General features: G+C 42.3%; 1 protein-coding gene and 1 non-coding gene across 2 annotated transcripts in view; both read right to left on the reverse strand.

The window, feature by feature from the left end:
* CNBD1 (cyclic nucleotide binding domain containing 1) overlaps positions 1 to 12,018 on the reverse strand; it is a 97,939-nt gene extending 85,921 nt beyond the window's left edge. Inside the window, exons 1-3 of the mRNA XM_077933623.1 lie at positions 11,912 to 12,018; positions 6,312 to 6,425; positions 982 to 1,140 (exon numbers count right to left, since the gene is read on the reverse strand). Of these exons, the coding sequence (XP_077789749.1) occupies positions 982 to 1,140; positions 6,312 to 6,425; positions 11,912 to 12,018 (380 nt within the window). The remainder of the gene's footprint in view (positions 1 to 981; positions 1,141 to 6,311; positions 6,426 to 11,911) is intronic.
* On the reverse strand, positions 275 to 377 carry LOC114601445 (U6 spliceosomal RNA). Its single transcript, XR_003707766.1, has one exon. It is a non-coding gene; the product is annotated as a U6 spliceosomal RNA (small nuclear RNA).
* Positions 12,019 to 15,443: the final 3,425 nt, after the last annotated feature.

Raw genomic sequence — 15,443 nt, forward strand, 5'->3', positions numbered from 1 at the left:
ATAGCTTTCAGGGTGGTCTTTCCTTGGGACCATGACCTTGGGGGAAAGGGTAACTGTCCATCATCCAGTGTCACAATCCTGATCAGATGTCTCCACACACTTTGGCTACTTTATTAAACAGTGGTGATCTAATTTTGGATCCTCTGCTGTGAGAGTTGCCCTGTCAGCCTTCTAAAAAGCCACAAGAGAGGTACATAGCTCTGCTTCACACCAACATTGCTCATGGGAACATGGCATACACACTGGGGTAACTGCTTTTCTCCTCAGACAGTATAAAAATATAGGATGCTTCATGAATTTGTGTGTCATCTTTGCACCAGGACCAAGTTAATCTCCTCACTATCATTCCAATTTTAGTATATGTGTCACCCAAGCAAGTGCCTTGCGGCTGAGACTATAACTACGCATTTTTCAACATCTCTTGCTCAAGTCATAGGGCCGATTGTAAATAACAACATATTGCCCTCAATGTACATGGAACTTTAAAGTGACATAAATTAGCAAAGTAGAAATTTGTATAAATGCACTTTGCCTTGGTAGGGGATAAGTATTAGCTACTAATACTTAAAATCTAACCGAAAACAAAACACAGCTCTTTTGCTGGAATGATAATGCATTTGCTAGCTTTAGCACTTGAGATCCCTGCCTCAAAGTGCACAGCGCCATTTAAAGGCGAACCATCTAGAAGATGGCATGGGCAAAGCAATTCATTCAAAGCAATGTGATTAGGATGCATCCACAAGAATATACCCCTACAACAGGGTTGGCCCTCCAGATGTTTCTGGACTACAACTGACCACTGGCAATCTGGCCAGGGCTGATGGGAATTGGAGTCCAACAACATCTGGTGGGCCACAGTTTCCCTATCCCTGCCATATAAGTTTCACTGCTAACTTTTCAGGCCAGTTCATGTTGTATATTTGAAGGACCTTAGAACTGAGCTGGAAAGGGCAGAAGGCCAAGAATGAATTTAATACTTACATCTTCCTGAGTATCTTTATTAGGGTGTTCAACTTCTCTACGAATTCTGGAGAACCAGAACGTAACTTCTGGCATTTTTTAATCAAATCTAAATAGATGGATATGTTGTGAGAACCTTTGCTAGGTACAGTGCCTTTGCCAAGCTCACAGGAATGTAACCTAGGGACAAAAAGGAGAAACAGAATGTTAGATTTAGAGCAAACTCATCATGTAACTTCTAGGAAAATAGGGCAGGATTTATTAGGTTAATAGGTTCACATGCTTATACCACGGCATTTGTGAGGAACCAAGGGTTCCCACAGAGATGTTACTAATCATTCAAAGCAAAATTGGGAGTTCCTCCTCAGGCAAAACTTCTGAGGGATTCTGAGGCAAGCCAGAAGAGTTTAAGTAAGAGACACAAAACTTTTCCAGGCATTCTGCACATCACTCCATTATCACTGGGTTTTGCCCAAAGCAAAATCTGAAGCAAATGTTGTGTTTCTTTCTTATGCAAATCATCTGAAGAATTTTGAGGGAAGCCAAAATAATGTTGGCATGGTTAGCAACCTTTTTCCAGGGGCATTTTGCACATTCCATCTCCCCACAGGCTGGTGGAACACCAATAGGAACTTGGCCTTTTGGAGAATGAACCATATCTCCGTGGTGGGGTGTGTGTTTTGTGTGCACAAGGTCCTAAATTCATTCCCTGGGACTTCTAATTAGAAGAAGAAGAAGAAGAAGAAGAAGAAGAAGAAGAAGAAGAAGAAGAAGAAGAAGAAGAAGAAGAAGAAGAAGAATTCAGGTAGCAAAGCTGAGAAACCCTGCCCTTTTGGAGATCTGCTGCTAGTCTGACTCCATCTGCACTATACATTTAAAGCAGTATCACACTACTTCAAACTGCCGTGCCATCCCTCAGAGGATCCTGGGAACTGTCATTTGTTAAGGCTGCTAAGAGTTGTCAGGCGATCACCCATTCCCCTCACAATGCTACAAGACTCAGAGTAGTTTAATAATCACTCCCTTTCTTGGGATCTCTGAGAATTATAGTTCTGTAAAAGGAACAGGATTCTCATGACAACTCTCAGCACCCTTAGCAAATTATAGTTCCGAGAATTCAAGTGCCATGATATTGCTTTGAATGTAAAAGCAGATGGCGCCTCAGAGCAGACAACAGGGCTAGATGGACCAGCAGTCTAACTCAATATAAGGCAGGCTTATAGGTTTATATCTCTAAGAATTTTCTATAATTCATCTAACAGTAGTCCAATTTCTCATCCTTTGGTCCAGCATAAACATTTACGTATTTCACAAAATTCAAGTGTAGGTTTCCTTCGTATCTGCTATGCTATTGCAGTAGACTTTTGAGTTAGCAGATTACTCTTGCTACTATTGCAGCACTGATAAATTTATCAGATGGAGTTTTTTAAAAGAAAGCATTTGAATACAATATCACATAGGCAAATAAATAGCAAATTCAAGTAAAAAGGACATGTTGGAACAGCATTAATTATAATTATACACCAGTTGAAAATGAGCTTCTCCTTTCCTTTGGTCTTTTAGTATGGATTAAAATGGCATCAGCCTCTAAAATCACAGAACACAAGTCCCAGCTTGTGAGCCTTGAAGTTATCTACCTCACCTTCCCAGGTCTTGATGATGGGAAGAGTAGCCCAGGTTTAATCAAACTTGCTGGAGGACCTTGGGCCAATCAGCAGCTCTCAGCCTAACCTACCTCACAGAGCTGATAAGGATAATAGTGAGAGGGAAAAGACACGTTTTCCAATTCAAAGGTATCTCAAGCATTGTAGATTTTTGAGGTGGTATTTACTGAGTCCTTGTGTGTGTCATAGGAAGTACTAAGAGGCACACTGGTGCCCATGTGCACCATATTGGCAACTGCTGTATGTAGGTCAACATAACCAAGGTTTCATTTGACTGAATCTGAAGAGGAGCACTAACTACAGAGGCAAACCTTTGGGGTCAGCACTGTATTTCTCTCCCCTTCCCATCGTTCTGCTTTGATAGAAACCATGCTGCTCAACTTGGTACCAAACTAAACCCCTGCATCCCAGGATGGGCAGAATACTACATTAGGGCACTGTTTCTTCACTGTAAAGTTCTGTAAAAGGGTAGCACTGGTGATGCGATAACATTTTGTTTATTAAGATGACTCTTCTCAGATGGTCTGCTGCAGTTTGCCTTCAGTGCATGTAGTCTCATTTCTCTCCTCCCCCAAATATATATATATAGAAAAACACAATTCCAGCAAAATAAAATTTTAAAAATCCACAGAACATTACTGCAACAGTGAATCAGGCAATAAATTCAATCTTGTATGCATCTGCCTTGTCCCCTTACAGCATATTGCTTTACAGTTAATGTGTATAATCTTATTAGCTGATTGCATTGATCCTCAGCTCACTTGTATGCAAAATTACTCTGAGTGCATAGCGGTACTTAAAAGTAATTCAAAGTATCTATTAAAATAAGAATTTTGGTGCATCAGCAAGGAAGAAAGTCTAAGCTGCTAAAATATTTCGCCCATTTAAAGATTGGGCAATTTGCTGATCTGTAAAACTTACTTTTCTGTTAAAAAATAAGGAGAAGAAAATTTTAAGTGCCGTAATTTACTGAATGCTTTCCTGAAAGCAAAGAGATTGACTTTCTGTCCACTGTAACCTAGAAATCCTATCTCTGTAAACACTGGGCTAGATTAAACTTTAAATGATAAGTTCCCAGGAAAGAAAGGTCATATTGTTGTGTAATCATCTTCTTCCAAAGCATTCCTGTTTGCTAAATAACATTGACCAATGTGAGTGGTGGCAAATATATAACCCTCCTTGATTTTCCCCCCCAAGGAGCAGAAAGTAAAAATGAAATTTACAATGGCATCACCAGATTTATCATAACTACCTCTTTTGGGAGGCATTTTACCACTATTAGAGCTGAACTGCAACCTAACCACTGTTGCACCTGAGCTCTTTCGTTGCAGTTTGCTGTCCTCCTGGCATATTTCATCTTGTGTTATAAGACTGCCAACTGTAAAATTACCTAGACAAATAGAGCTTCTATAGCATAGGGCATGTATAGATTGTCATGTGTGAGGAATGCGCACACATAGGGATGGGTGCTTTCCCCCTGCAATTGCACGCAGCAGACACTTATTTTTTTATTATTATTATTAATGACCCATCACAGCTGGGCTCTGAGTCTATAAGGAAGTGAAAGATAACTTCCTGAGATCAGCACCTAGTTTTGACAAAGTTCTTCTGCCAGATGAGCCAGACAATTGCCAAGTAAAAGAGAGTAGTCAGCAATCCTCATATTATCAAGGCTTAGTGATTAAATGGGAACTAGCAGTATGCAGCCAAAGCTAGAATTCCACCTCTGCACACACCAAAATTATGTAAAATACATCTTCCACATCCTGCTTCCCATTCTTCCTCTTTCCTTCTGAATCTTTCTGGCTCACAGGCTTCCCATCCATTAACATCACAAAGGACATGTGTGAATCATCACTCCCCCAAGTCCTACCAGCTTTCCACTCTGCTTATAACATGAATTGCCACCAGTCAATGTAGAGCAGGCATCCCCAACCTTTGGCCCTCCAGATGTTTTGGACTACAATTCCCATCATGCCTGACCACTGGTCCTGTTAGCTAGGGATCATGGGAGCTGTTGGCCAAAACATCTGGAGGGTTGCAGGTTTGGGATGCCTGATGTAGAGGATATAAGCAGGATAGAGATAAGTATGGGAGGACATGGGAGTCAGATTTACTTGATGATGTAACTACACAGGGTAGACTAAAGTCAGGGAGGACCGTAGCAGAGCACAATTTCTGCAAGCAAAGGGGCCAAACTTTACTCCCTGGCATATTCAGTTAGATCTATCATGAAGTTAGATCAGAGATAGCCAAATGTGTCAATCCCTAAATATTATGGTTCCCCTTAGCTCCAACCAGCATGCCTAATGGTCAGGGATGGTGGAAGATTTAGCCCAACAGCAACTGGAGGGACACAGGTTCCCCATCCTTGCTGTAGGCAGTCGCTGGATGCAAAGGATAAGCTGTTGGTGGGTTCAATGGGGCAAAAGAAAGAGGAGCCCAGAAGTGATGAGAAGAAAGGGGAAGAAAGCAGAGTCTCAATGAGCAGATTAGCTCTTGGCAATCCTGGAAACGCTTCACTATGATGTGCAGTTGTATAATTCATGTCTAATGCTTCAATATCACACAACTATTTAATGAAATGTAATAACATGAATTAACTCCCCAAAGTAAAGAAGCCCAAAACTCGAGCAATTTCTGCTCTCAATTTCTGGTCCACATTTTCTGTATCCTTCATTCCCAGCTGCAGCATCCCCAACACCACACCACACTGCAAGAAGTCTCATAGGAACTCTTCTGGGTTCTCCTGAGATTGCTCAGTTGCCTCACTTGAGAAGGAATGTCTAAATTCTCATCTCATTTTCACTTCAGGCCAGGTACAGCAATAACTTCAATAATTACATGATTTAAACATGTTTGGGTCCCCTCAAAATTCCTCAGGTGTTTTGTTTTTCCTCAGAAGTTTTTCCCAACCTTACATGGAATGTTGCTTTACATTAAATTTAGAAGCACAGGAATCTGCTTTATACTGAGTCAGACCATTGGTCTATTTGGCTCTGTACTGCTGACATCTACTAGAAATGGCTCTCCAGGGTTTCAGGCAGGCTGCACTCCCAGCAGTACCTAGAGATGCCTGGGATTGAATCTGGAACCTGTTGCTTGTGGAGCAGATGTTCTGCATTGGGCAATGCCCCTCCCCCCCAATCCCCCATAGAAAGTTAGTTGGAAAAGGTGACACTCTCTAAACCCTGTATAAGCTTCTAGAAGTGGCATGAACATCTACTCCTTCTAAATTGCATATTGTCTTCAGCTTTTTGTTTTCTCCTACACTCAGCTGCACTGCAGGAGAATCTAAAAGCCAGCAATACGGAAGATTTCATTAATTTGGATAACAAAAAGTACATATGGCTATAGAACAACCACTATCCATGGATTGAATTTTAGCCAGCGCTGAAGAAAAACATTTGCCATCATTATCCTTTTCAGAAAATTGCAGCGCACTTGGACTATGAACAGGGTGCATGCAACCAATCACTTTCTGAAAGGCAGGACAAATGCATTTTGAAGCAACAAACAGATGTTTCTGCTCAAGCAGAAAATGAATTTACCACTAGCTACTAATCTTTGTGTTCCACAGCTAGTCTGTGGCATGTGGTGGCGATGACTGACCTCATATCCTCGTCGGCTTACCTAGCCTTCACCTTTTTTCACATGAAATACAGAATTGTTTAAACTATGAATTACCCTTTTGTTCTTTTTTCGGGAATCCCTGGCAATATGGCCTTTTCTTTAATGAATATTTTGGGATAAGTTTCCAAGAACTTTTGATGAGCATCTTCAGTGGTATAAGGATTATCCCTAAAGAGAAATAGGGAAACAGTGGTTATTTTGTTCAGTAGTAAAGTTCTAGGCAATGCTGTTACTTGTCCCAGGCTTGTACTTCAGCTAGTATAAGGTTCAGCTGACGTGATCCAACATCCTGCTTACTACCTGAAGGTGGTGTAAGGTTGTGCTGGTCACTGAGTCAACCACCATCCACACCAATGATGAGCAAATATAGCAGTGCTAAAATCAGAATCCTATGCTTGCCTGCTCAGAAGTAAGCCACACTGAGTTCCGTGGGCTTCATGAGAGTGTCTGAGCCACTGTCATGGTTTGCTGCTTTGACTAAAAATGCTGCCTAAACTTTAGGGGGCAGCAGGTGGGAAATGGCAGGACCAGGTAGTGAAGGCAAGTAGTACAAGGAGATTTCCACTCCCCATGCTTGCCACCTGAAGCAATTGCCTCCATTTGCCTCATGAAAGGGCCAGCCGTCTATACGAAGCTTCATATACAGTGGTACCTCAGGTTACATACGCTTCAGGTTATATACGCTTCAGGTTAAAGACTCCGCTAACCCAGAAATAGTGCTTCAGGTTAAGAACTTTGCTTCAGGATGAGAACAGAAATCGTGCTCCAGTGGCGCGGCGGCAGCGGGAGGCCCCTTAGCTAAAGTGGTGCTTCAGGTTAAGAACAGTTTCAGGTTAAGTATGGACCTCCGGAACGAATTAAGTACTTAACCTGAAGTACCACTGTAATAGTGCAATAATGACTAGCACTTGAAAGGCAGTTCTTCAGGTGTCATGCTACAATCTCTTTTGCATCCATGTGCCATGGACTGTACATTTGTTTTCAGTTGTCTGCTTGTTTTGCTCTTATGATACCTGCAGCCCAAATGTATAGGTGCATATGTTCCAAGTTCTAAAGGGTTCTTGGCTTGTTTTTCTTTGATATGGCAAGTTCTCAATAAACTGTTCTTAAAATGGATGGAGGGGGTTGAATTACAGCATGCTGTTCTGAATGTAGATTCCATTTTGTCACTCCAGTGTATCGGTCTTCAAGCAAATTACATTGCACTGTGTTTCGCATGTGTTCAGCTTCCTTGAGAATGAGTGTGGGTTCTGCGAAAAGTAAAATTGCCTTGAACATGCACACCAGCTTTCATTCCGGTGTCACAATCTTCAAAGGGACACATCACACTGCATTGTTTTTTCTACCTTTTTTGTCAGCCTTGAAAATGGATGTGTAAGTTGAGCTGGGGTTCATGCTTAAAATAAAGCATGTTGTTTTGAGCATAAACAGCGAGTCTCATTCAGCTCTCTTGATGTGGCAGTCTTCAGTCTCTCACATTGCACTTTCAATTTTTCCTCCTGCCCCTCTTTGAAGATGGACATGAGTCTCAACCTGGTATTGAGTGTGAAAGAAATCTGTCATTTGAATTTGTAAGAGAGCGTGGTACCCTGAACGCATTGCCACATTTCATTGCAATATCTTATATTTAAATGGAGTTATTAAACTATTCTGTTGTGCATACTGCTTATTGGTTTGCAATCCAATTACAATGGCATACCAACAGGCTAGTTAAATGAAAGGCCTTGCTTCGCTCAACCAAGAATAACTAAGATTAGATACAGCCTAAAAACTATCAACATAAAACCAGGGCAATACCCCTATCAAATTAGATACATCTTAAAGATCACAAACATAAAACAATTTATACCAAGCAATTCCACTGTCAAAATAAAAACAATGAAGCATTTAAATGAGAAGCTGTATTAAATAAAACAAAAAATAGAGTGATGGAAGCATATTAGCTAAAAGAATTATGACTAGTCATTTTCCCAATCTAGTGGTTCTAAATTTAACAACAGCTGGGGCAATGTTCAGAGCCTTTTTGGTTAGCTCAGAAATTAGTAGTGCAAAACTTTATGAGTGTGTGAATTCATTTAGTAACACTTGGAGGGCTCTGCCCCCCCCCCCCTGCTTCTCCATTCGTCAACCTGCTCAACGTTGAGACTCCATACAAAGATTGGGACATATTCTCCTGCAAATCACTCCTCCACTTTGGAACAAGTGATTAGTCAGTTTGAGTACTTTTTCATAATCATAAACTGAGGGGGTTAAAGTAGATTACACCGATCTACTTAGGTAAAGTAGGTACACCAATTAACCTTTCCCAATGCTTCCTGTGGGTAGAGTGCAATCCTATGTTAGCAATTTTGACTAATTTTGCCTCTGCCCTTCCAGCAACTAGAATGCCACACACAGAGAGAGAACATTCCCATGATAAGGTGCCCCTCAGTCTCCATAATATTCCCCATCCCTTGTCTAATTTATATATATGATCTGGGTTTGGTGTTACATGTCTCTTACCATACAAAACAGAAAGAGAATGTTGTTATGTTTCAGAAACATGCCAGACGTGAGAAATTGAAGCAAGAGTTCTGGCTTTACATTTTTCGTTCATTTTGTTTTGTTTGTACAGTTTCTCGGATTAATAAAAGTTGGCAATATCTTCTATCACCTTTAAATGTTTTAGCTTTCTCTTAGGGGCTGAGAAAAATGTAAATCTCTGCCTTCCATATTAGAAAAGGCAGCAGGTGCAGTCTGATATGTGTCTAACTAATGTCACCATCATCTAAATATACCCCAAGTGAATTTTCCTCTTTAATTATGTTCTATCTTGAAGAAAATTGCCCTTAATTATGCAGAAATGCAGTTCTGAAATGTCCTGAATTCAAAGGTTATGCCATCAATAAATTATTCAGGCTCACATCCTTCAGCCCATCTACCTCACTGTGATTTTTAAGTCAGTTTTTAAATTCAAACTCCATAGACAGACATTTGCACAACAGGTAATTCCTTGTAGAAGAAGAAGAAGAAGAAGAGTTTGGATTTGATATCCCGCCTTTCACTCCCCTTCAGGAGTCTCAAAGCGGCTAACAATCTCCTTTCCCTTCCTCCCCCACAACAAACACTCTGTGAGGTGAGTGGGGCTGAGAGACTTCAAAGAAGTGTGACTGGCCCAAGGTCACCCAGCAGCTGCATGTGGAGGAGCGGAGACGCGAACCCGGTTCCCCAGATTACGAGACTACCGCTCTTAACCACTACACCACACTGGTGCTCTGTTGAGGCAATGATTTATCAAAGGGTCATGTCAACTCAGAAATCAAGTTTGTTACCAACATGATTACAGAGGGGACGCATTTGTGAAAGCATCTCATCATAGTTATAGCTGACTTTCTAGCAGGTCAGGCAACCATTTTGGAAGGGGCCCCAAGCAGTTGATTGATTATACCAAAGAGCTCTCTTGAATTATTATCTTCCAAGTAAATGTATATTCCAGATAACACTAGAACAAATGGATCACTGGAAGATGATTTGAATGCTATTTGAATGGCAATGCCCATCAACTTTGGTGGGTGGCCCCTCAAATATTTCAGGGGGGGCAGCAAAAAGACCTTGATTCCTATGTATCCACCAAAGAGCTTTTGGCTGTTATATTCAACAGCCAATCAGGGCAGCAGAAGGTTTCTATTAATCTACACAGGTGTAGGAACCTTCTCTGTAAATAATCAAAACTAGTCCCATTTCCATAGAAGCATGAACAGAATGGATGCATTTGTTACCCCAAGTCCCTTGCCATTGATTAATAATAATAATAATAATAATAATAATAATAATAATAATAATAATTTTATTTGAACCCCGCCCTTCCCGGTTCAGAAAACCGGGCTCAGGGTGGCTAACAACAAATTTAAAACACTTAATTGTAGAAGCTGCATAAAAGACAGTATAAAAACATGAATAACAATAAAATTCAAAGTTCAGAAATCAATTTGGGGCAAATCCATCTAATAAGCATTAGATAGTCACCAGGGCTAGCTGGCTTAATTAGTCCTACTTGGGCCAGCGAGGAGGCCAGGGGAGAATTAGCAGTGTGTATGTATTTGTATCTACAGCATTTCAGGAAGACCTATCTCCTTGGGCTTCAGAAATTTCGAGCAAACTGTCAAGCTTTGTGCTTGCAGCCTGAGGGGAAAGCTGTGTCAGAACAAAGCAACAGACTACATCCTTTTTAAAGAGATCCAGTGCACTAATCTTCTTCAGACTTGTCTTGATTGATCGATCTGAAAATGTTCAGGCTTTCTCATTCCTAGCCACATTCCTCGATGATCTGTGCAGGCTACTCATCACAAAGTGCTTAAAATCTCCAGTTTCCATTTGAGTGGTTGCTTTTAGCAAACAATGTAGCTTACTGGGTTTGTGCCTCCCTTCAAGACATTTCAATCGAATTGTGCCACATTGAGGCCTTTGATAAGCAGCCTCAAACACTCAACGCCAGCTTTCATGTTGACACTGCTGCTTGTTAAACCAATGGCCAGAAAACAGACCAAGACCAAACTAGAGAAGACATTGAGAGTTCTTTATTTTATTTTTAACAAACAGCAGCCATAGAGAACTCCAAACTGGATTGAGATCACAGCAGTGGAGGAAGGTGCCATTTCCCCAGTGAATATTGTCTTTGAATATTCCATTCTAGCTATTTTGTAAATTTAAAATGGATGCACGCTGTGTATGTAACAGAGCCATAATTCCCAGAGTCCTCTGGGAAGAGGGATGGATTGTTAAATCACTGGGGGTGGGGATTGTAGCTCTGTGAGGGGCTACAATTCTTAACACCCTTAATAATTGACATTTCCCAGGATTCTTTAAGGGAAGCCATAACTGTTTAAAATGGTATGAAACTACTTTGACTGTATAGTGCAGATGAGGCCTAAGACCTCATAGACAGGGGCGAAAGAAGGCGTCGTGACACCCAGGGCAGGCGTCGCTACGTAGGGCACACATGCGGCGGTTTGCCGCCGGCACCACTCCAGCGCCGTACGGACGGTGCCAGGATCCCTCCATTGCCACTACAGCTGCAAGCGGAGGGTCCTCTGTTCGTGCCTGCGGCCGCAAGCAGAGGATCCCGGCACCGTCCGTATGGTGCTGGAGCAGCACCAGCAGCAAACTGCTACGTACAGTGCATGCGTGTGACGCCACACATGCGCTGTACTTAGTGGTTTGCCGCCGACGCCGGGATCTTCTGCTTACAGCTGAAGCTGCAAATGGAGGATCCTCCACATGCAGATGTGGCGGCGCGATGGCAGCTCATGCCGCCACGAGCCCCCGCGGGGTGACTTCTTGTCACCCCCACAGACATGGAACCCAGGGCGCACCACGCGTCCCCCCACTGTTGCGACGCCACTGTTCATAGATACAGAGAAGACCCTAGCATCTGCCTGGCCACAGTACATAGCTTCAAGATTGTGCTCAGTATGATGGGGAAATCACCCAAGTAAAAAGAAAAAGCTATATTAATTCATGTATATCTGAATGTAGTTATAAATACACGATTATCTCTCTCCCACCCCATTTTAACAGTTCTGTTTTTATACAGACCTTCCATATCAAACTATATTTTTGCTTTCATAATAAGAGCTTCAGTTAACATCCTCCTCAAAACTCACCGGATAACTTACCATCTCTGAAGACCCTTGATGCTCAATAACGCGTCCAACTGGTCATAGTTCACTTTCTTAAGACCTACAACATTGTTACAAATATTTATTTTGAAAAATGTATACATAGCTTAACATTTATAAAATACAGAACAATGTACAAAAGATGTACAATGTGCAAAACAATGTACAAAACACTGGAGGCATGATAGCATGCTTGAGTAGACCTAGGGCAGCAGGGCAGTATAGGGTAGCATTAACTGCTTGGTCCTCCAACAGACAGGAATGGCCAATGAGTTTAAGAAGAACAGACAAGGAGTTCCTTCTGCTGTCCCCCAGGATTTATGACCTGAGGCAGTCACCTCACTTTGCCCAATGGTAGGGCCAGCCCTGAGTCTAGCATCTGGCTAACAGACTGTGTTCCCTATACTGGATTAAAAATTGTAGCCAAATCCATTTGACTTTGCCCTGTCCCATTCTCCACCATAGTCTTTCCTTTTGCAATACAGCAATAACATTACTGACCTATTTTGCAGATCTTGTTAGAGATGTGAAATGCCTTCAGCACTCTAAATCTCCATATAAATACTAAATCTTATTGTTTGAAAATATCATCTCATTGCATCAGCATGTGAAATGCTGGCCAGTGAAATTCACAATATTATGCACACATGTAGATATGGACGTGTAATCTGGGAGCTCTGTACTTCTGCGCCGTGAATGTTTTCATTGTTGACAAAATGTGCCGTTTGCAAACAGAGGCTTTAGCACACAGATGAACAAAAAAGTCTTTTGGAACCAATGCAGCCTGTCCTTCAGTATTACACTCAATTTGCAAAGAACCATTTGGAATCCTCCACACTGTGAACAGAGCAACATTATCCTGTGCTAAGGGACTTGAGGACTAACGACAGAATGCTTCTGAGACCAGAACCGGGAGGAGAGGGAAATGTAAAAATGTTCAAAGAAAAGTTTTGGAAAGCCTGGAAGAATAAATGGGCACAGATGCTTAATTGCCTCAGGTGCTCTGGGCATGCAGCATGCATCTAATGAAGCAAGGCAAGCGTAGCCTTTGAATTTTTGCAACATGTTTGGCAGCCCCAAATCATTGCTGAAAATAACTGGATCACTATAAATGACACAGAATAATTGCCAGAGATGTGTGTCATTCAAGGTGTACCCAATTGAAAACAAGCATTTTCATTGGGTGAAAGAAGTACAAAAGAACCATAACCATACCTTTAAGAGTCCTTGTTCAATAGCATCTGCAATTTCAGAGTTACTGCTTTTTCTACTGACGTTGAAACCAACGTTTCCTGTTCACATTCAGAATTCCTTGCCAGGCACGAATTAAATTCATTTTAATTCCAGTAAATTAGTTTTATTTCCTAATCCTTCTTAGCAGCTCCATGTGACAGATGGAAGGCTATCAGCATCTGAGCTGAGATATTTTTTTTTAATGTTTTCATAGAGCTTTCTGAATAAAAGTGAATTTGATAATTGTTCAGTTCATGCTTGACAAAGAAAAAATGTGGTTCTTCTCTGAGCCTACTGGGTCTACTTAAGAATATAAAAAGAAGAGCAGTTCTCCTGATGTTTGCCAATAGGCACAATTAAGGCTCAATCCTGAGTGGTCCAGAGAGCATATAAAAATATATGAGTCCCTTTGCACACTGTGACTTTCTCTCTCTCCAAAATTAGGTATACATTTTAAATTTACAAAAATGGGAAAAATGGGAATGGAACTCAGAGAAGGAGCGTGGAGAAGTTAGGGGTGAAATCTAAGAAAAAAGGAATCAAGAACCAGTAGATAGCTTGGATACAACACAAGAAACAATGCAGAAAGGTAACAAGAATCTCAGAAACCAGATAGTGACAGACATTGCCACTCAAATGGACAAAGCAATTTCAGAGATCAAAGTAAGAATAGAGTGGAAGCTAAGATGGACCAAATCCAAGAGAAAGTAGAAAACAATGATGAAAAGATAAAGCAACATAATGTGAAAATTGAGCAATGGGATCTGAGAATGATCAATATCCAAGATCGGGAGCGCAGAGTTAATGTCCACCTGCGTGGCTTTGTTGAAGCATCAGGTGAGACCCCAAAAACTCTTTGTGAGAATATGATGAGGTGTTTGGAAGAGATAGTTCCTGAAGCTCAATGGGAAGAAGTGGCCATAGAACGGATTCACAGTCACCTACAGAAGAAATATAAGTCATGAGATTTGCAAGTTATTATAAGGGGGGGGGGAATTATGAGAGCAACAAGACAGATCACCGACCAGATGATGTACAAATCAGTAGCAGTTCAAGCGTTCGATGACTTATTCCTAGAAACTATAGGGTGGAGAAGCAGCGTGAAACCCTGTACTGAAGCATTGAAAAATGCCAGAATTACCGTAAATTTCGCTCCATAACACGCAGATTTTTCCTCCTAGAAAGTAAGGGGAAATGTCTGTGCGTGTTATGGAGCGAATGCCTACAGATGGCGGGGAATCTGCTGCAGTTGTGAGCAGTCCGTGGCTCGCTTTAAAACAGCAAAGCGGGTGTAAGCGGCTCCTGTCAGCTAGCGGAGCCGGGGAAGAGGGAGAGAAGCAGAGCGGGAGTTGGCTGCGTTAAAACAACCCCGTCCTCTATGTCCCTCTCTCCTACCCACTGAGCTGCTAAGTAGCAGCAAAGCTTTTCAGCCAGCCTAGCCGGGAGGAGGGAGAGAAGCAGAGCGGTGCTCTCTGTCCCTGCCTGCAGTTTTTTGCTGCCCAATTTTGGATTAGCCACTGTAGGGGCTGTGTGTGTGTGTGTGTGTGTGCTTGAGCTATCGTTCTCCTCCTCCTGCTTCCCTTTCACTCTCCCAGCGCCCCTGCGCTCTCCTCCGACTTTAGAATTGACACTCTGTGTGTTTGTGTGTGTGAGAGAGAGCTCCTTCTCCTTCTCTTGCTTCTGTTCACTCTCCCTGCGCCCCTCCGACTTCAGAATTGACACTCTGTGTGTCCGTGTGTGTGAGAGAGGGCTCCTTCTCCTTCTCTTGCTTCTGTTCACTCTCCCTGCGCCCCTCCGACTTTAGAATTGACACTCTGTGTGTCCGTGTGTGTGAGAGAGGGCTCCTTCTCCTTCTCTTGCTTCTGTTCACTCTCCCTGCGCCCCTCCGACTTCAGAATTGACACTCTGTGTGTCTGTCTGTGTGAGAGAGGGCTCCTTCTCCTTCTCTTGCTTCTGTTCACTCTCCCTGCGCCCCTCCGACTTTAGAATTGACACTCTGTGTGTCCGTGTGTGTGAGAGAGGGCTCCTTCTCCTTCTCTTGCTTCTGTTCACTCTCCCTGCGCCCCTCCGACTTCAGAATTGACACTCTGTGTGTCCGTGTGTGTGAGAGAGGGCTCCTTCTCCTTCTCTTGCTTCTGTTCACTCTCCCTGCGCCCCTCCGACTTCAGAATTGACACTCTGTGTGTCCGTGTGTGTGAGAGAGGGCTCCTTCTCCTTCTCTTGCTTCTGTTCACTCTCCCTGCGCCCCTCCGACTTCAGAATTGACACTCTGTGTGTCCGTGTGTGTGAGAGAGGG

The sequence above is a fragment of the Podarcis muralis genome, chromosome 8 (genome assembly GCF_964188315.1).
Source record: "Podarcis muralis chromosome 8, rPodMur119.hap1.1, whole genome shotgun sequence".
Lineage (NCBI taxonomy): Eukaryota > Metazoa > Chordata > Lepidosauria > Squamata > Lacertidae > Podarcis > Podarcis muralis.